This window comes from Cyprinodon tularosa, unplaced genomic scaffold, assembly GCF_016077235.1.
Source record: "Cyprinodon tularosa strain WSP-4 unplaced genomic scaffold, ASM1607723v1 ctg123, whole genome shotgun sequence".
NCBI lineage: Eukaryota > Metazoa > Chordata > Actinopteri > Cyprinodontiformes > Cyprinodontidae > Cyprinodon > Cyprinodon tularosa.
Window position 1 is genome coordinate 1,195,366 of NW_024038037.1, and position 21,526 is coordinate 1,216,891.

Below are 21,526 nucleotides of genomic sequence, written 5' to 3' on the forward strand. Positions count from 1 at the left end.
TTCTTTCTCCTGAAATGGAGCCACATTTGTAGGGAAATTAATATGTGAGCAGTAGAGTTGAGTGTTTGGGTTAAAATCTTATCCTGTTGTTTGCTATCATTCACTAAAGGCAATGTTGATAAAAAAAAAGTCTATTGAATGTATTTAAATAACAGCGTTCACCTGTTCTTCAGTCATCTGTTCAGCATCTGTCCATAAAACCAGCTCTGCTTCTCCATCCATGAAGGCATTTCTCTGCCAAAGGGAGCCTCATTTAATGAGAAATAACATTTCTAATGGAGTCAGGCTAACAGCAGAGACAATTTGTTAAAACAATAGAAGAAAACTCTACTGACATTAAAGTCAAATTATTTTCTATTTTGCTCTGATATAATTTCCAACAGTTGGTGGTTCCGGCAGATCGTTACTCCATCATCATGATGTTTTATCTCACTAATGGCTGAATTATCCTGAATCTTTGAACCCTCCAGACCAACATCATTACTGCTTTAAATGCTCATAGACTGAATCATTAAATTATGATTGCTGTGTTCAGTTAACCATCATTCATTACTTAACTTCTGTTTATCTAAACCTTTTTTTTTTAGCTAACACTGTATTAATATGTTTTCCCCTTTGCAAATCCACCAGGGGTCTCAGAATGCATTGTGGGTAAAGACCGAACCGTATCCTGATCCTTTATCATGTTGGTTTTTAGAGGGAAACTGATAATTTCCTGATGCATCGGATGATTCTTATATCACAGCCTGATAACAGGATCAAACCTTCAGTGAAACTCCGCCCACCTGCACCTTCAACACCCCCTACCACCGTGGGTAAAATTTCTCCTGCTCAGGTCTGACAGGCTGAGGATCAGCGGCCCCCTGACTCGTCCTACACGGATCTTCATTCCTCCTCCTCTTCCTCCTCCTCTTCAGCCATCACCTCCACCAGCAGGTCAGCTGTGCACGTTGCTTCGCCCAGACTGTTGACAGCTTTCACCATGTACTTGGCATCATCGTCACCTGAAACCTGCAGGATTCAGCAGATGTTAAATTATTAACACTTCAACATAACAGGTTAAAGACACATTATTAGAATGGATTTAGAGGAACTACAGGTGATCCACCAACACAACAAACAAAACAAATCTTATATTGATGGAAATAGGTTCTTTATCAGCCAATAGGTTGAATCTATTGACCTGCTGAAGGCAACACTTGGTGGGGATGGGGGGATTGGTGGGGCTACAGAGAAGCAACAAAAGTTTCAGATTTTAATTTGTAAAAATAGAAAACCAAGATTTATTTTTTCTCTGGGTTATAATTATCAAGTTGTGTAAAACTGAGGTTTTTAGTTTTTAAATAAATAAGTAATAGAAAGAGTTAAAGGGTTTTGGATACTTTGCAAAGTGATTCCAAAGATGTTAAAAAACAATCCATTGGACTTTGTTTCCAAGTTTCAAGACGTTTCTCTTCCCATCCAGGAAGCTTTTTCAATTCAAAATGTCAGAAATAGCATTGAGTTCCAGACTTCATAGAGTGGACCAAAAATGTCCTGTTGGCTTAGAAAACATACAGATTGAACCAAACAAATAGGTCCACCCCTTGATTATTTTAGGTCTGGGGTTTGGTCTTCAGGATGCACTAGTCTCTGTTTAAGGATCTGTTTGGTTTGATGTTCTGGGATTTTGTGTTTGGAGAAAATCCTCTTGAGTTTTTCAGAGACTCCAGCAACAAATGGGATGGTGATGTTTTTGCGTTTAATCGTCTCAACGTTATCTTCTGCTGCGTGTCTTTTGGATTTCCTTGCTGATTTGACAAACGGCCACTTTAGGTGTCCACAGGTTGGGAGAGCATCATTGATGTGTTTCTGTTCTTTGTGCTTCCCTTCTGTTTTAGTAGGCAATGCTCGGCCTGGTGTTGTAAGGTCCTGATGAGAGAAAGTTTGTTTTCCAGAGGGTGGTGTGAGTTCAAAAGAAGATAAGCTAAGCATCTTCAAACTTGGAAAAAAGTCTAGTGGATTTTATTTTTTATTTTTTTTTTACTTTTTTGGAATGACTGACCTGGATGGCTGAGAACCACCATATTTACTAATTAATGTGTAAATATAGTGTCAGTGTCACCTAATGTTTGTTCATTAACTGAAAGTATCTTTAAAAATGCAACTTTATATTTAGAAGTGTGAGATGAAACTTCAGATTGTTAAATCAGTGAGAAGCAGCTAATCCTAAAAGGTAAAAAGATAACTTCAACACGGACGTCCTTCAATAGGCTGGGATTAATAAAGATGGGAGGATTTCCTCTGATTGATATTAGAAGCTACGGTAAAGTTGGAGGAGTTTTGGACACAAACATTTTTAACTTTTAGCATCTGAATGGTGACACATTCTTTGTTGGAGTTATTATGATTTCTGTCTAACCCTCACTAAGCCAGAACATGAAATTCCCCTTAATCAACTCCATGTCACTATGAATATTTCTCAGAGTCCAGACACAGACTATGCACAGCAATTTTTGAGAAAGGAGGTTGTCCCAATTAGCTGTCTATATTTATACACTGATGGAGTCTCATTTGGGGCTGCTGCAACTGTTTTGTTACCTTCAGAGCTTCAACCTTTGTACAGATTCCCATGGCTGCCACATATATCACTTTTCTGTTCCAGTGAAACACAGTGGAAAGACAGTGGCCCTCATTTACGAGTAGCAGACGCAGCTACAGACTACACACCTCTAAATCACTGTGGTTGGTCCTTTAGGGTTTCAACTGGCCTAAGCAGACTTGAGCTTAAGTATGTTGTGGACTCACAGACCAGAGTACATGAGTTAGAGTGACAAACTGAACTTTTTCTAACTGAAAGAGAGGAACTGGATTTACAAAATGTTTCTAAGCAGTTATGGTCAACAGGCCCAACAGACGTAGGTCTAATTACAACGATTTCTCCAGTTACCATTCAACCAAAATCACAATGGAAGCCCAGAATAAAACAGTACCCTCTAAAGAAGGAAGCACAGGAGGGTATCAGACCAGTTGTAAAGAAATTACTCATGGCAGGAATAATCAGACCATGCCCTGATTCCCCATGCAATACTCCCATCTTTCCAGTCCAAAAGGCTAATAAAAAAGATTGGAGAATGATTCAGGACCTGCGAGCTGTAAAGCAAGCTGTAGAGACCAGAGCCCCTAATGTTCCTGATCCGCACACTCTGTTAAACACTTTAAGCCCTGAAAACAAGTATTTTTCAGTTATTGATTTGAGTAATTTTTTTTTTTCTCAGTACCAATTCATCCTGACTCTCAATATTGGTTTGTTTTCACATTTGAGGGTAGAAAGTTTACATATACCAGACTTCCCCAAGGCTTTGCGGATAGCCCTACTATTTTTACCCAAGCTATTCTGGCATGCCTGGATGATTTTGTTTTGGAGTTATTATGATTTCTGTTGTTTTTATCATTTTATTAATTTATATGTTTTATATTGCTCTCAATCATTTGTTTTTCTATATGTCACTCTCATCATTGGAAATAGTGTATGAAGGTCATAAGACGGTCAAATGTTTTGCAAGAATGCTTTCGTGTTTTTCATTTGAGAAGCACAGAAGTGAAAGTTCATAACCCTGACACTTTGTGTAAAGCGTATACTGAAACCAGGCAAGTTCCCTATCTTAAAAGTTCATGCTATGTCTAAGAGATTGCGTAATCAAAACTAACGCCTGCTGTTGTAATGTGTTGACTGCTCAATAAAAAGCCTGGCAAATGTTGAGCCAAGCGGAGATGCAGAGATTGATTCTTCAACTCTGCCTATCTCCCCTTTGCAAAGCACTGTCAGGAAAAATCTTACACTGTCTTTGTTTCATTTTTTCATAGGTTAAAGTTGGGGAAACTTAACAACCCTAACATCTTGGGATCAAAATGGTGGAGTTATTCCTTATGGCCCAGGAGATCTCAATGGAACAGTTATAACAGCTTTACAGCCTCAGTGGGCTGCTGTTTGCAATGCCATGCGTACTGAGTTTAAAAAGAGGGCTGATTATGCCCATTTGTCCACTGTATTACAAAAATCAGGAGAAAATGTGGATGATTACAAAATTAGATTTGAAAAAGAATTCAGAGCTCACAGTAGCACTCCTTATGATGCTGATAAGGACAGTACCTTTCAGGCACAGCTTAGAAATGGTTTAATGAATGGGTTTCAGGCACACATTAGTTCAGAAAGATCAGAAAGCATTTGGTAGAGCACAGAACAGCTGATGTTGTAAGGATAATGGAGTACGCTAGACATGCAGCTGAAGTTACCAAGGAAAAGGGAAGTGGAACTGGAGGCACAGGAGAAGTGTTTTACACTAACCAAGATGAGTTAGAAGTGTTTGTGAGAGAAAATAGAGGCAGTGGTAGGGGTGGCCAGCCATGGGGTGGTAGCAGATTTAGAGGTCAACAGAGAGGCCAAGGAGGTTGGAATAGAAAATATCAGACGAACCAGAAATATGATGAAGGTTGTTTTAATTGTGGTTTAAAAAAACACTGGGCCAAAGACTGTCCTGACAGTGCAGAACAGTCTTATCTCAGAGGTAACAGGAAACAGGAAAACCATTTTACTGAGGAGTGACTAGATGAAGAATCAGTTGATGTTTTTGGTGCTTGGGAGTTGCTAAATGCCTTGACTGCTCAATAAAAAGTCTGACAAATGTTGAGCCAAGCGGAGATGCAGAGATTGATTCTTCAACTCTGCCTATCTCCCCTTTGCAAAGCACGGTCAGGAAAAATCCTACACTCTTTGTTTCATTTTTTATAGGTTAAAGTTGGGGAAACTTAACTACCCTAACATTCTTCCTACTGATGACACTGGAGGCAGTTTACATCCCTCATAGGGGTCAGCCAGTTGTTATGGTTTTTCATGGTTGTCTGTTCTAGCACAGTTATCTGAGATGAAGCTTAGCACTGATTTCTGCATCCATTTCTCTGCCTTAGTTGGATTACAGCATCATAGTCTGATTTGTTAGATAGTTGTCCGTTTGGACAATGTTTTATTGCTGTATGGAGGAGATGCAGATCTGCCTGACCGCAGACAGCAGATTGGTTTAAGAGATCTGTACTGAATTAGCAGGACCTAAGATCAATATATTTCTAAGCCCATTTTAATCCCACTCAGCTGCAAGCTGCAGCCTCTGACCTCTGAAATGACCAGACTGCAGTTTCCTTCCTCATCGTAGTCGATCTGGAAGTGTCGGGTCTCTTTGATTGGCTGGTCATCTTTGTACCAAACCACCTCAGGGTCAGGGTATCCTGCAGCACAAAACAGCTGTTTAGTTCACAGTGAGTGAAGAGTTCAAAGGAAAAAGGTTTCTGTTTGTTCAAGGAGCTCAGCAGCTTCATGCCTTAAAAGAGAACATGTTCTTTACTGTTAATTCGTCTAAAATAATGGAATTTTATCTGTTATTTCTCAGTTTCCACACTAACTCCTCCTGAACGATCATATTTTTAGATTTGATGGAGACCGGGTTAGTGGATGTAAACATCAGGATTAGCCAGTAATGAACTGAAGGAGCGGTTCTGATGGTTCTACCTTCTATCTTGCAGTCAAAGCGAGCAGCGCTGCCCTCCACCACCTCTACATCTTTGATGACGGAGGTAAAGGTGGGTTTACACTCCGTCTTCTGTTCATACTCCAAACACTCCAGGAACTGATTATCCTCTGGAAACAAACAGGAACACATTCCGTCAGTGGGAGGCGAAGACAGACGGGTCGTAGTTTTCCAACATTTAAAAATATTCAGCAAACAGGAAGCTTTAAATCAGACTAGAAGGCCCATAGTGGATCTGATCTGCAACCTTAGGAGCATTTTCTAATCGCTCTGCTCATATTTAGCTTGGTTCTGGTCCAGTTAAAACCTAGTGGTTTGTTTCCACTTTTACAGCCAATGATCCCGATCCCTTATGTTTGATAGAATTGATATATATTAATATACCATATATGATTTGACCTGAACTAGTGATGCAATTTATTCGATTATTGAATGAATCTAAATGTGATCGATCTTATCAATGAATTAACAATTAGTTGATATGCGAGAATTAAAGTAAAACCCCACATTTGTTGTTCTTTCCATGAAGTTGATGCTAACCGAGATATAGCTCTCTGTTTTCAGTGTATTCCATCAGTCAGTGCTAGGAGAGTCTTAGCACTGTTAGCAGAGCTTTTAAACAGGCAGTTCTGGTGTTGGTTTTTTCGCAAAAAAAATTTAGAATTTGGATCCATGAAGTTTATTATGTTGTAAAAGTCTTCTCCATCTTCTGTGTGAACTGCTGGCGTTTCTTTTTCTACCTATTTACAGACATTTTGTTTAATGCCCACCACATCCTCTTCCAAACACAGAAGAGAAGTTCCACTGCTCCTCCATGCAACCTGGCTAAATGAGCGCTATTAATATAATAACTTAAGGATTTTATTAAGTGTTGTATTTATAAACAAGACAGCATACAGTTGATTCTACATCCTTGTCGCCATTTAACAATGTGTATAATCCTGGAACAGTCTCTGGAATGATTCATGTTTCTGCTCTAGCAGGCATCTGCAACACTGAACAAGAGTGCTCTCTATTGGCAGGTGGTAACATTACAACAATGAAAGAAATTACTCATTTTTCAAATATTCAGATGGAACAAAGTGGAATGTAAAAAAAACTTTATTTGAATGTAAAGATGGGACTCAGCTTGATTGGGTTCGGTACCTTCGGTGGGCGAGCCCTTCTTGGCACTGACGCCAGCCATCATGGCCATAGAGGAGAGTCGGCCGATAGCTCGAACGGCGTGACCAGTTTTCTGTCCCAGAGGAGGAGATGTGGACGTTACGATGGTTTCTACGGGGTGTTCTGCCTTCAAGTTCCTGTCATTTACCTGCCACTTTCTCCTCAGGATGTACTTCTTCATCCTCTCCTTGGACAGCTTGGTGGTCTTCATGGTGTTGGTGTCCTGTTTCAGCCACGGGTGTTCAAAACACTGAGGACAGCTCAGCCGAGCCCTGAGTAGAGAAATGTTACACTGTGAACAGATCCAGCAGTCTGCAGATCCTACCAACATCTCCTCCATGTGTCGCGGTGATGAGATGTTTCTGGAGGGAACATCATGATTACTTCATGTCCTTCTTTAGCAGGTTGGTGATGAAGTCTTTGGCGTTCTCAGAGATTTCATCAAAGGCCTCATCCTCAAAGTCCCAGGTGGCCGAGGTGACGTTGGCCAGAGTCTCGTTGTCGTTGTCGCCCATGAATGGAGAGAGACCGCTGAGCCTGAGGGGGGAACAGAGGAAACATCTTAGCTAAGGCACCGCAGGCCAGGCCCAGTCCAACAGAGCTGAATCCTCACAGGATGTAACAGATGACTCCTATGCTCCACATGTCTGTGGGGTAACTGATGGCTTCATAGTTGATCACTTCAGGAGCCACAAACTCTGGAGTCCCAAACAGAACCTTCAGAGTTCCAGCGTTTTCTGTTGGCGGATAAAACCAGAGGTCAGGTCCAGACAGAGACCACTGGGGAAGAGTTTACTGGTCCCAGAGTTTTCCTACCAAGCCGGCGGGCCAGGCCGAAGTCGATAAGTTTGATCTTGCTGCCGGTCTTGTTGACACACATGATGTTCTCGGGTTTGAGGTCCAGGTGGACGATCCCCTGTTTGTGGATGAAATTGACGCCGCCGATGATCTGCAGCATGTATTTAATCACCTCCCTCTCTGTCAGCTCAAAGTCTTCATCGATGATTCGCTCAAACAGCTCGCCGCCTGAGATCCTGCAGACAGAGAACATAAAAACCTTTTCATGGCTCAGTTTTCCTTAATAAAACACTGAAAGATTTCCCGCATTTCAACAACATTTTTGGTTGTTTTACCACTAAAAAGTGATTCATTATTTAGATTTAACCATTTTTAAACAAACTGTGACTAACCTCCCTGTCATTTCAGCATAATGCTGCCACCACCATGCTTCCACATTAACTCTGTTTTACTTGTTTTAATATTAATTTCTCTCCAATCATATGTTTTTTTGTCTCCTACCACAGGCAGGACTTTTTATTTGTGTGCGATACAGGTACACTTGCACCTTAATCCTTATTTACCTTGATATACTGTATATACCTGGATATACTGTATATATATATATATATTGTTTATTGTTTATTCTTAATGCACCTTTTCCTCCTTGTTTGCACCTTCTTTGACTTCTATGCTAATATGTAACAAGTGAATTTCTCCGCTGTGAGATCAATAAAGCTTAATCTAATCTAATCTAATCTAATTTAATCTTATTTCACTGTTTTCAAGTGTCTTCATTGTTCCTCTCCTCTACAGCCTGAGTCCTTGAAGTCCATGATTGATTTTCCTGTTCCTAGATCTTCCCACCTGAGCTGTTCATTGCAGCTCCTCCAGAGTTACCCTCAGCTTCCTGTCTGCCTTCCTGGTCAATGCTCTCCCCCTGCCCTGTTTGCTGTGCTTCCTCTATTTACTAAATAGAGTATGCATTTATTTTACTAAAAAGTATGTATTTATTCTGTTGGACTGGATTTATTTATTTGGTAGAAATAAAGTAAAGGGGTGTTTATGAAACGCATGCCACAATTTCCACAATCTGATTTCTCAAAAGTTTTAAAACCAGCGTGTAATTTTCCTTTCTATAAACAGTTATATATATGTTCAGATCCAGCTCATAAATTCAGAGTAAAGGTTATTTTAGTTTATGGTGCAAAATAAGGAGGGATAAAAAGCTTCAGTAATTTAAAGACACCAAAGCAAATCCTGTAATGTCTGTTAATGAATTACATTCTAAGAAATAAAACTCATCATTCTGCTCCTGTTTTAGATTTAAAAGACAAAAGGATTCCTCTAAATTCAGGTCTCAGATTTAAAACTTTGTCTGGTTAAACTGAGCTTTAGTTTCCTGTTTGTTTGTTCCTTCGTTTGCTGCTGCCTCCTTAATGAAGCTGTGGATCCAAGATGATCTGATGGTAAACACTCCTCTTCCTGTTTGGATGCCCAGTTTGCATCATGTCAGCAAATATTTGCTGCTTCCTCTCCAGAGTTTATTTATCAAAGTTAAAACTGAAAGTCCTTCCGAATAACAGGAAATCAGCTCAGAGTTCAGCAGCCATGACTAAAGAAGTGGATCAGTGTTTCAGGGAGTTTGTTTCTAATCTTAGCTGAATTCCTCTCATAGCTCAGCAGAAATGGTTTCCTCTGTAAAGCATCTTGTTTGTGTTTGCAGAGCAGCTCAGATGTTTATAACCTCAGTAACCCTGCAGGGGGAGAACCTACATCTCCAGCACCATGACGATGTCCGACTTGCCCTCGAAGGCATCCACACACTGCACCAGTTTGGGGTGATGGAGGCTGTTCATGATGCCGATCTCCTGCCGGACGTTCTCCTTCTCCTTGGCCGAGTACGCTTTGATAAACTTTCCTGCCCAAACCTTCTTGGTGGATTTCTCCACCAGCTTGAAGACCTGACCGAACTTCCCCCTGAGACACAATCAGAGCAGGTCTTAGTCTGTGCTGGCTGACCCCTGGGAGTGAGGTGAATGGGCGGAGCCTTACGTTCCCAGCCGCTCCTCCACGTCGTACAACTCCTTCACCTTCACGTCGGTTCTGATGATCACGTCTCTGTACTCTGGTTCTTTTTCTGGGTGGAAACACAGAGAAACCAGGTCATCCTGACAGCCATGGCTGATGAACGCCATATGATCAGTCTGCTGAGGCTCCTACCTTCATCATCCTCCTCTACCTCCACTTCCTCCTGGTTGTCTGTTAGAGGAATCAAACAGCAGTGTTAGTGCAGTTAGTGGTGTTAGTCCAGTTAGTTGGACCTGGTTCTGGTTTAGGAGCAAGTTCTGATTTCAGGATCACATCTAATTCCCTGAGGGCCCCTCCTTTCAGGAGTCGCCACACTGGAGCCAGGGTTTTTAGTTGCTATAGCAGCAGGAAAAACTCAGAACAAATATCTGTTCCATCATGTATGGATTCCTCACTATGCAGAAACCAATCACTCATTTATAGGCTCATAAACCAGCAAATTTAATCTGATAAATCCTGCTTTTCTATCTTCTCAGTGATAAATTGAGATTATAAAATAAAATAATAAGCTGAGAAGCTCCTAGAGGCCAGAAAAGTGAAGATTAGCTCTCAGAGAACCAGAGCAGATTCGTTAGAGAACATCCTGTGATGCTTTGAGGGAGAAACTGTTCAAAGGGACAGAAATATTTTCTTTTACCATACGAGGAGTTTAAACTCGTCTCATCTGTTCAGAGGAAGAAGTTATATGTTGTTAATGTAAAGGTTTAAAACTAATTAACAGAGGGATCATCTAAATCCAATATGCTAAGAATCCAGGCAGCAGGTGGAGCCTTTGAGTCAACTTTAAAATTCTTACTAATTCAGGAGATTTAAATGGCTTTAAATGTGTTAGAATGATTAAGATAGTTGTGTTAATTGAAAAAAACGGACTGGTTTTTAACCAAATAATGAATCTAAGATGTTTAATTATATATTTTAGATAGCAATGTCTTTTTTAGCAGGTATAAAATGTTAACTGCATTATAAACACTTGAATGAGTTACAAAATTTTTATGTATGAAATAAAAACATCTATAAACTAGTTATGGGCTATCTATACGGTGATAGTTATTGTAAAGTGGTAGTGATGTATTTGTAGTATTTATTACCAGCTTACTGCCTGTTTTATACTCTGGTATCCATCCTGACATTATGCTGTTGTGTCTTTTCTGAAAAGATGACAAAAGGAAGTGCAAGTTTCTAAGTCTATTTTATTCTTTATTTCTTCTAAAAATTAATATCATTATTTTAGGGGACTATTTGAAAAGGATTTTATTGTGAGTTTATTTCCAACCTGGATTCATTATCTGTGGTTCTGGAGCGTTTCTGGGGAGAAATTTGGCGTTTGGTCTGATTAAGGAAGCAGGAGGAGGGCGGTTTAAACAGCAGGACTCCTCTGATGATGGATCTGATGATCTACCAACACCTGAAGGTTCTGGAGTGGACGGATCTATGGTTATGTTCAGAACTTTTTTACAGGTTCTTCAGAACCTTTCAGCTGGACCAATGAAAGCATTTCCCTCTGAATTTATAAACGACATCAGTGAACCTTAGATCTGTTTATTTTCTTTAGGCTGAGCTTCTATGGAGATAGATCAGTCTTAATTTTCACAAATACACATATGTGATTTATACATGCACAGGACAATTCATGCAAGCACAAAAAAATCCACATACATGCTGTGCATGTGTGGATCTTGTCCTGTGCATGTGTGGATCACATATGTGTATTTGTGAAAGTGGAGGCTGATCTACCTCCATGAGCTTCTGCCACCTGTTTAAACAGGAAGTGGACCTCCTTTTATCAGACCCACTGTGTTATGGATCTCTGAACTGGTTCAGTTCCAGTTTTCTCACCGTCGTCCACCAGTCCCACTGTCACAGCTTCAGACTCGGCACTCGGCTCTCCAATCCCATAAATGTTCTGAGCTCGGACTCGGAACTTGTACTGTCGCTCTGGGAGAAGGTTCTGGAGACAGAAACGGTTTCAAACATCGGATCCTAATCTGTTCTGTCTCGGGTTTGGATGTAAACTCACCTGGACGTTGTAGGAGGTGCTGTTGCAGGAAACCAGCTGTTTCCACTGCTGCTCCACAGAGTCCCAGATCTCCAGGTGGTAGGTCTGCACGGCGCTGCCCCCGTCGTAGGTGGGTCCGTACCACGACAGGGTCAGGCTGGAGCGCCGGATGTCTGAGGCTGCCGGGACCTTGGCCGGGGGGTCGGGTTTATCTGAGGAGGAGGGAGAAGATCGGACAGGGGGACACACATTTGTTAGACCAGTGGTTCCCAAACTTTTTGTGCCCAAGGCATACCAAAGGACAAGTAAAAATCTCAAGGCACACTTATTGTGCTAAAGAGCATTTAAAACCTGTGTCATCCATCGTGTTTAGCAAAATATTTGTTACAATTATGTACTGATTCAAAATAAATTTTGACAAGACAACTATATTACTCATGAAATATTTATTAACAAAATATTCCAAAATTTTATTTGAAAGTTCATCAAAATAGGCTTCATCAAAGCAGCCACACGCCTATTTAAATCATGGTACACAAAATTAAAAACGAAGCAAAGAAAACTCAGCAGAAATTAAGCACAAAGAACTGTCAATGCAAGGAAGCTGCACTGTCCATTGTCCTGAACTACAAATAATAAATGTAACATTTTTTTATCAGCATTGAAACGTCTGCTGTTGTAAATATTGTGTCTGCTTACAAATTAGTGAGACACGTGTGCCTGTCAGTGTGCACAGATTTTTTTAATCCTTGGTGGCACTGAGGAGAGCGCCACACGCAACAGAGCGCCGTGACCTCCTGTTGTTCTTCATGTAAACCAGAGTAGAGAACGCCAGCTCACACAGGTAAGTAGTGGGGAAAAGAAGAAGTTGCTCAATTGCGTGGCGTGAGATGTTTGGGTATTCTGATGCAGAAGCCAACCAAAACTCATCCAGTGGGAGCTCACTAAATTTGAGTTTTAATGTGCGGTCCGCACGGAGCTCTGCGCACTCCTCTCTTTCTTTCATTGTCAGTTTTTCTGTTGAAGATTCCTGGTTGAATGGGTCTCGGATCCAGTCGTAATCCTCAACGTCAGCAACATGTGGAAAGTGGAGCTCAAACCTGTCTTTTAAGCTCTGAAGGTGTTCGGCATATAATGCGCGCTCCTTTGCTGCCTGCGGCGCAGCTGATGCCAGCGGGAACATGTCCATCGTGCCCTAAAGCCTTGCGCCACAGGATGATAATTCCTACCTGCGCATCTCCGTGGTCAGGGAGTTCTCCTTGAGTTTTTTTTTTCTTTTTACATTATTTTAATGTAGTTTGCCTCTGTTTTGTAAAAATGAATGCAAACAAAGTAGTGATATGACCGTATAGGCTTTTTATTTTTCTGTTATTATATTGTAATGACCATACATGGTTGTCACAAAATTCCACGGCACACCCGTACTTGACTCACGGCACACCAGTGTGCCACGGCACACCATTAGGGAACCACTGTGTTAGACGTTAGAACCAGAACCAGCTGTAAATCTGACTGATCATAATCTTTACGGTTAATTTCAGAGATAATGAAACATTTGTGATGTTGTGCAGTGGGTAGCACTGCTGCCTTGCAGCAAGAAGGTTCTGGGTTCGATTCCCAGCTCGGGGTCTTTCTGCATGGAGTTTGCATTTTCTCCCTGAGCATGTGTGGGTTCTCTCCAGGTACTCCGGCTTCCTCCCACAGTCCAAACACATGACTGTTAGGTTAATTGGCTTCTCTAAATTCTCCTTAGGTGTGGGTGTGTTAATGGTTGTTTGTCTCTGTGTTGCCCTCTGATGGACTGGCAACCTGTCCAGGATCTACCCCGCCTCTCGCCCATTGACAGCTGGAGATAGGCACCAGCAACCCTTGCGACCCCACTACAAGCATGATAATGGATGGATGGATAATAGTTTAGTAAAGTTTCAGGAGCTGATCAGTTTGTTTCCCAGCAGAGCTTGTTTCAGCCTCTTAGAGGAGCAGCAGATGTTTCTTACCAACGATGGTGAGGTTGAGCGCCGCCTGTCGGAGGCCGTAGCTGTTCTTCAGCTCCACGGTGTAGCAGCCGCAGTGCTCCTGCTGCCCGCTGCTGATGGTCAGCTTGCTGCTGCTGTCGCTGTTCTCTATGGAGATGTCCGAGGAGCCTTCCTGGATCTGAACCATAAAAACCAGTCAGAAGGTTTCAGGCTAAGCTGGACCACCGGCTGCTCAGACACTCACCGGTTTCCTGAACTTCAGCCAGGTGCAGGTGAGGGGCGGAGCTCCTGAGAACTTGCAGAGGATCTCCACCTTTTCTCCTGCAAGGATCTTCATGTCTTCTGGGAACTGCATGATTTGAGGCGGCAGAGCTAAAGAATGACACCAATACAATGATTACTGCTGAGTAGGAAGCAGAGAGGCAAAAAAAAAAAAAGGAAGCAGAGAGGCATCAGTCAGGCTTTCATTGACATTATTGATCGTTTCAGTGTTGATCAGCTTCACGGTGATTTAGGTGATTAGGTGCGTCACCTTGTTTAGGAGGAGTCTTTGGAGTTGGCTTCTTTATCCTGGCTTCACCTGATGGAAACACAAACAGAGCCGTCATTCAAACACCTGGATCCTCCCACAGCGCAGACCTCCTTCCAGAACCTCATCTAAAGTCACTCTGCTTCCAAACACTCCTGATCCTCAGGTTCTCATCAGTTACCTGTATCATACTTTTTTAAGCATTTAACAGGGTGCTGTGTTTTTTTCAAAAACCTTTTGAACAAAAACAACCATAAAGCTGCATTCCCCAATCCATTACGAATTAAATGGTGCAAGAAGGACATCGATACGACTTATTATGCCAGAGTTATGGGCATTTGTTCTGCACAAGATCGAACAGGGGGTTAAGCCAGGGATAGTGAGGGGAGACAGTGGCTGAGAAACCCTTTTTTCCAATGGATGCCTCTCCCAAGCTATTTACTGTACAAACATGAAACTTTGTATAGAACATCTTCAGACCCTTCTAGCACTCACGTCATTCATGGTTTAGCTGTTTAGCTGAATTGCACATGAAAACATTGATTCTGAGAAAAAAAAAACCTGAGACTGAAATCTTTGAAAACAATCCACATTTTAGTTGGCATATTTGTTCATCAAAGCCTGTTGAATCTCAAAATTATTTCTGTATCTATGTGTCTATGGGCAAATGTATGATAAATTAATATCTTCATCACTAATGCTTAATGAAATATTGCTGTTTTCTTCGAACTCTGAAGGAAATTTCTTCCCTTCAAAGCTTTTCCCAGTCTGGGTGCCGCCATTTCAGTCCAAAAAAAAAAAGTTCACTGTTTAGACATGAGATAATAGAAGAGGTTTCTGCAGATTAGCTGCTAGAACTCTGTCTAAACGTTACGCCTAAACTTTCTGCCTGGCATTCTGAATGAGTGAGGACATCTATGTGTTCGCTGTATCCCAACATGGCTTCTAATGTTGCTCTAATGTTGTTCTGGCTTCTACTTTAACTGTTTCTATGAACTTCTCTTCTGCTATTGTCATTAAAGGGTTGATGACACAATATTGCTATTTTCTAAAATTTTTTGCTGACTAAAACATTAATACAGATGATCAATGTAATAATTTTCATTTTTAAAATAGTTTTCGTCTGCAAACCTCTGCTGTTCAGAGGACTCTAGCGCTGCTCAGTGTCTGAGGTATAAAACAGGAGTGATTTATGCAGGAGAAAGACTGAGAGCTGGAGCAGCTGTTTTGTTCTGGACAGATGTTTAAGTTTCCATGGATTCAGATGGAGCTCATTCCTAAACACACTGCAGTCATATTAGCGTCATCCTGAGGTGGTTCTGACCTGTAAGCTGTGATGCCTCCATATCCCTCAGCATCACTACCCTCTCCTGTGGTTCAACTGGATGATGCTTCAATCAATTTTAGACTAGATGTTCCAGAACAATCATGAGTGTTTCCATCCATCTCCATTATAGGATGCTAAGTTAACTCCACCATGGAGATGGTTTTTCCCAGCTATAATTAGTGCTGATGTGGAGCTACAAAATGTTAAAAATAAGTCAATTTGATTCATAATAACTCAGAAGCATCTGGTTTGTCCTGCTGCATGATTTTAATGCTAAATTACATTAATTTAATAATAATAACCAACCTTTTAAAGCACCTCCTGCTCTGCCTTTCAGCCTCAGTAGATGGAGTCACCAGATGAAGGGTTGACCGGAGCTTTAAGAGGTGATCTAGACTTTGGATATGGTTTCAGTCTGAACCACAGCTTTCTCCCTGATCTGCTGGATTCCTTGTTCTTCTTTAAGCTCTTTATTCACTAATAAAGTAATAAAATCTGATTAAAATAAACCATAAAGATCCGGTTTCATTGTGGGAGTTTATTTTTTTTACTGTTTTTCGTTGTAAAAAATAAAGATTCTTCTGTTTTGTATTTTTTTTTTTTTTTTTTTTGTGATAAATTAAGAGCTGATTTGCTCTGTATGTGATCGTTCCTCTCCTGCTTGTTTGTTTGTGCAGGAATGAAGTTTCCATGTTGGAACAGAAAGTCCGGCTCCTTCAGAGAAGCAGCAGAACAAGAATGTGAGACTGCAGAGGAGCGTCGCAGACGACCTTATAAGGAAAACCTATTAATAGTTCCTCTGATGCAGGAAGTACAGTTAGTTATTAATCCTGCAGAAGAAGTGGAGATCTGATGTTGGAGGTGATTTTCTATATACGTGTTTCTGCTGATTTTCTGTGTATTATAATAGAGATCCTAATTACTGCGGGTCCTCATGATGAAAACATCCAGATCTAAAACAGAAGCCTCAGAAATGCTCCACTTCACACAGACTCACTAATTCAACTCTTTTACAAACTAGGATGGCAGCTGGAATCTTCACCTTAATTAAACCTGAGGTGACAGAAGCCCAGCAAACATCTTAATATGGTAAACTATGTTTTCATGCTGGAAGGACGAAGCAACAGAAAACTTCCTTTTCCAGGAAGATGTCGTCCTTGTTGATGCATTTCAGGCTGTTTATTCAAGGTTATTGATGCAGCCATGAATGAAACGTTTATATTTGCTGCTGTTCTTAATCTGGGATTACTGTAACCAGGCAACGCAGTCATTGATGATGAGGATTATAATCCACGATCATCCTCATTTTAACAGAAATCGTTTTTCCTGTGTGTTAATGATGAGTTTGTAGAACCGACCAATTGATTTTACTCTGTTATGTTTTAATCACATTATTTTAATCGGATTTCATTATTGAAATAGAAGCAGAATCAGGTTTAAACTACAGAAACTAAACATCACAATATTAGATGTTCTTTAACAGAACAGATGACATAAAGATAAATGATTTATATTTTCCTGCCTATAAAACAAACAAAACAAACAAACAAAGCAGAAAAGAGGAATCATTTTTAACTCTGGATTAAATAAAAAAATCCTTCAAATTGTGTGAAATCATCCCCTGCTGGATGCAGGATTATTGACAATAATTAACTAAACTGTTTTCCATAAAATAGAAATATGTATGGTTAGTATTGACATAGAACAGGTTGTAAATATGTTAGATGAAAAAAATATATTAATGTGTTTATGGAAAACAAACAGAACTAGAACCAAAGGTTTCCTGGAAATCGTCTGGTTGATCCTTTAAACCTGAGATCAACAGAAAGGATCAGAGTTTCTAAGATCACCTGATGAGCAGATCACCTAATTACTGGTTTTAATGGAAGCAGCTGATCTGAGACAGAAAATCCTCCAGAATCCTGAACCACTGCGCCCCAGAAGTCCCTCAGAACTGGAGGAACTTTTTTAACGTTTAGATACAAGAAAAAAAACAAACAAAAAACAAAAACACTAAAAATGATCATTTGGTAAAAAACTTTTTTCTCAGAACTTTTCCAAAGCTAAAGTTTCCAGTCAGAACCAGTCTGAGTCCGACTGGAACAGAGAGGTGGGATTTTTCTTTCTTTCAGCAAACTGCTCCCACTAAAGTTTCTATCATTGAATGTAAACCACTGGAGGATCTGATGCTTGGATTTTATCCAGACGGTTTCAGAGTTTTAATTTCCTCCAGACTAGGAATAAATCAAATTGAATCACATCAGGAACATTTTCTCATTTTAATCCTGTTTTCTTCTTCTTTTTATCTTACGGTTGCCCTAAAAACAATAAGCTGTTTTTTTATTTGGACATTAAAGTTGCGACTCAATGCTTGGGTCACAATATAACTTGAGTTACAGGGAAGTATCTGGTTGGTTGAATTTAACACGCCTCCTATAGTTACCTGAACACTTTATCCAGCAATAAAAACAAACTAAATCAAAATATTCGATAAAAACTGCATCAAACACCGATGACTAGAGTGAAGATGTGCCTAGAGAAAACTTTTAACCCTCCTGAACAGATCCTTCCTCACCTTCTGCACGATGGAGAGGACAATAAAACAGATGATAAACATCTGGAAGTCCAAGAAGAAGAATTTAACTGGTCTCATAGTTTTCCTGCAGGGAATGAAAATTGGACTCTAAAATTAATGCTGGCAAGAGGCAGTAAACTAATTTCCTTCTTCTAAAAAAAACAAAAAACACTCTCCTTTTGGCTCTAAGGAGATGTCAGTAATTATGACAGAGTATCTCAGCTCCAGTTATTTATTGGATTAGATAAAGTAAAGCTATCCCTGTTTATACTTGCAGCAACTCCCCCAAGTTGGGAGTTTGACTTCAGGGGTTATTTTAGATTTCTGATGTCCCTGTGTAAATGAAATACTCCGCTACAGGAAAGTACTTTCTAAATTTAGACGTAAAGCAGAAGTTTCTCCTTTGATCGAGCGTCGAAGCTTTTCCTAACCCGAATCTTCCTGTTAGATCAATGATTGATGAAAGCAGAGCAGCAAAGCTCAGCTTCTATCATTCAGCAGATCACTGCCTGCATCAAAACCTCCATCAGTGCAGAGAAAATATCTATGGCCGACGTTCCTGTGCAGCTGAAACATCTACGGATCAACCTGACTGTTAAATGAAGCTGAAACAGGAAAAATAAAGCAGCTGCTGCTGCAGAGACTGTCGATCAGAACCGGACCGACTGAGACCTGCTCTGAGTCCTGAAGCCAAAGAGACACACTGCCCTAAAAACCAGGAAATATTTCAGCCTGAGGAATCCCTCATTTCCAGTCTGTTAGGTGTTTGGGTAACTGGGAACCAGCAGCTCCACCAAGATGAGCTTCATAAAAGGAAAGCTGTTTCGCTTTCAGGCTTTTCCTCTGCAGCTCGGAGTAAAACGAGACGTGAGCGAGGAGACAGAGAGAAGGCCTTAAATGGAAACAAGCGAGAGGAGTTCCCATCCTCCACCTTAACCCCCCCCCTCGCATCCCCATCCTTCCTCTGTCAGCTCATATCTGAGGGGAAAACTCTGCAGCCGGCTGAGACCTTCAGGGAGGAGAGGAGGAAATGTTTCCCTCATCCTTCATTCAGTTCCTAAAAAAATCCTCTGATCCAAATCAAACATTTTTTTCTCTGGATGTTTGAGTTACAGTAAAAATGTTCTGCTTGCTTCATGTCCGCTGAAATGTTCAAACCTATCAGCTGGTTTTTACTGAGGGCAAACATTTTCAGCAGGACATCGTAAACAGGACAGCAGCCGGAGGACTGCCTTAAAAGGACTGCAGAAGAAGAGTTCAGCTCTGAGGAGCAGAAGAATGTAACCCTGTCGGCCATTTTATAAACACCACAGGAAACCTTAGGAAACACGGATCAGGCGGTTATTTAGCTGATAGAGTGAGAGCTGGAGGCTAAAGGTTCTGCTGGGTCTGAGAGGGACGGAGGAACAGAACCAAGTCAGACCGATTCAATGGAGGCTCAGTTCAGTCAGGATGAAAGGATCCAGTTTAAAGTAGAGAACAGAACCCAGTAGAACCCGGTTCAGAAAAACTCTGGAAAAAGATCTAGATATAAGTAAAAATTTCTTAAGTGTATTAACCCTTAATTTAAGCAGGTAAATGAGATAGTTTGCCAATGGAATGAGTATTTCTACTCTTAAAATAAGATAAGATAAAATACACTTGAAATCAGACAATGCAATTGTGTTTTCTTATTTTAAATGTACATTTTCTTGTTCCATTGGCAAAGTGTCTCTTTTACCTCCTCAATTCAAGAACAAATGCACCTATTGTAAGAAAAAAATTACCTATCTAGATTTCGATTATTTTCCAGTGAAGTAGGTGTTCACTGCAAACATCATCTAGAAATAGGTAAAAAAAAATCTTAAATTAAGTGTATTTACCCATAATTTGAGTAGCTAAATAAGATGATTTGCCAATGGAATTAATATTTTTACTCTTAAAGTAAGATAATTAGATAATAAATACTTAAAATAAGACAATGCAATTGTTTTTTTTTTCTTATTTTAAAGTTAAATTGTCTTGTTCTATTGGCAGACTGTCTCATTTAGCTCCTCAATTCAAGAAAAAATGCACTTAATTTAAGCAAAAATTTTTTTTTTTAATTTCCATTTTTTGCAGTGTTCTGGTTCTGAAGCCGCTCCAACAAATTAGAGACCGCCTCATGGGGATTAGAACCGGGCCACCTGAGAGGAACCTAGCGCTCCACAAGAACAGCTGAGCCTCAGCAGCTGCTGCAGAGCCAGAGGTCCAGATCCAGGATGGAGAACCAGAACATGAGGAACAGCAGACCCTAAATGGACTCAGTGAAGCGTCACTCTGATCCCCTAATGCTGGCGCATTAAGAAGCGGGGTCATCAGGTCAGCTTTTAGCTGCAGTAACCTTCCCCAGAAACTAAAGCAGAACCTGACCCAAACCACCAGGTTCTGCAGCAAACAGATCCTAGAACCATCTTAGACAGAATCAGGATGACTTGAAGTTTGGATCAGAACATGAGGTTCTTTCCGCCTACTTCCTGTTGTCAGTCAGGTTCCATGTGAGTGGGTTTTCCCACCAGGACTATCAGGGCAGTATGATCCCCTTCATGCAGCTCAGTTCCTGAATGAATGAAACCCCAACAGATGGAGGCTTGTGGTGTAACCGATAAAACTTAAAGTTTATTCCAGGTTTCTGCTCCAGCGTTGCAAGTTTCTCCAGATTTATTCTAAACTTGAATTAGAGACCAGCTGAGCTGGAATGGCAGTCAGGATGTCTTTAGCTTAGGGAAGTGGAGGTTCTGTCTCCTGAACATCATGCAAAGGACTGAAGGAAGGAAACCTGTCAGTCTGTTCAGATTTTGGGGAATTTGGTCAAATGAAGATGAGCAGTGAAACAATCTGATGTAAATAATCTGACAGCAGGTTTAAAATTTTTTTTTTTCCATGAACATGTTACTGAACATGAATTTAATGACGGAGATCTGATTGTTTCTCTGCTCAATAATAAACAGGGATTTATTCTGTTGAACTATTTATCCAAACATGATTTAAAAACATCAAATCACAGCTTCAAACCCTCTTTTGACCAAAGTTTTAAGGGATTCGGCAGTAAAGTTCATCCATCTTCAGCTCTTTTCTTTCTTCTTTGCAAACACAGAACTAAAAGTAAGTCAGACTTTCTTTAAATTATTGTATTTAATTTGTTTTGAACATGTAAGTGTTGGGTTTTAATCCAGAAAAATGTGAGTTTAAAAGATTAAAAGGAAATGATCAACACAGAGACAGGGTTTTGTGACGTCAGCGTGTGCCGGGTGGAGAGAAGAACGCTGGCTGGAAAGCCATCACCTTCTCACACCAATCCCTTCATAGCAATGCCTTTTATTAACCGTTTACAACATCAAACAGGCGGGCCTAAAACAGAAGAGCCAGTAATGATTGTCTGGGAGGATGCAGGTAACAAGATAGTGTGAATTGACCAACTGGCTGGATGGAAGTCACACAAACGTGTGATTCTGCCTCATGACCTACAGGAGGTCATAAAAGTTTATGACCCTTCTGGTTGAAACACAGGA

General features: G+C 40.6%; 1 protein-coding gene across 2 annotated transcripts in view; it reads right to left on the minus strand.

Annotated features, from left to right (window-relative positions):
* mylkb (myosin light chain kinase b) overlaps positions 1-21,526 on the minus strand; it is a 30,961-nt gene continuing 9,435 nt past the window's right edge. Inside the window, exons 4-19 of one of the 2 annotated variants that reach the window (XM_038276231.1) lie at positions 14,098-14,145; positions 13,810-13,937; positions 13,587-13,743; positions 11,611-11,801; positions 11,430-11,541; positions 9,726-9,764; positions 9,558-9,642; positions 9,279-9,482; positions 7,542-7,759; positions 7,339-7,462; positions 7,110-7,262; positions 6,874-6,997; positions 6,708-6,798; positions 5,543-5,671; positions 5,150-5,262; positions 1-1,011 (exon numbers count right to left, since the gene is read on the minus strand). In XM_038276231.1, coding sequence (XP_038132159.1) covers positions 886-1,011; positions 5,150-5,262; positions 5,543-5,671; positions 6,708-6,798; positions 6,874-6,997; positions 7,110-7,262; positions 7,339-7,462; positions 7,542-7,759; positions 9,279-9,482; positions 9,558-9,642; positions 9,726-9,764; positions 11,430-11,541; positions 11,611-11,801; positions 13,587-13,743; positions 13,810-13,937; positions 14,098-14,145 — 2,042 coding nt within the window. In that variant the 3' untranslated portion in view covers positions 1-885. The remainder of the gene's footprint in view (positions 1,012-5,149; positions 5,263-5,542; positions 5,672-6,707; positions 6,799-6,873; positions 6,998-7,109; positions 7,263-7,338; positions 7,463-7,541; positions 7,760-9,278; positions 9,483-9,557; positions 9,643-9,725; positions 9,765-11,429; positions 11,542-11,610; positions 11,802-13,586; positions 13,744-13,809; positions 13,938-14,097; positions 14,146-21,526) is intronic. The other variant, XM_038276232.1, reaches the window with a different exon arrangement.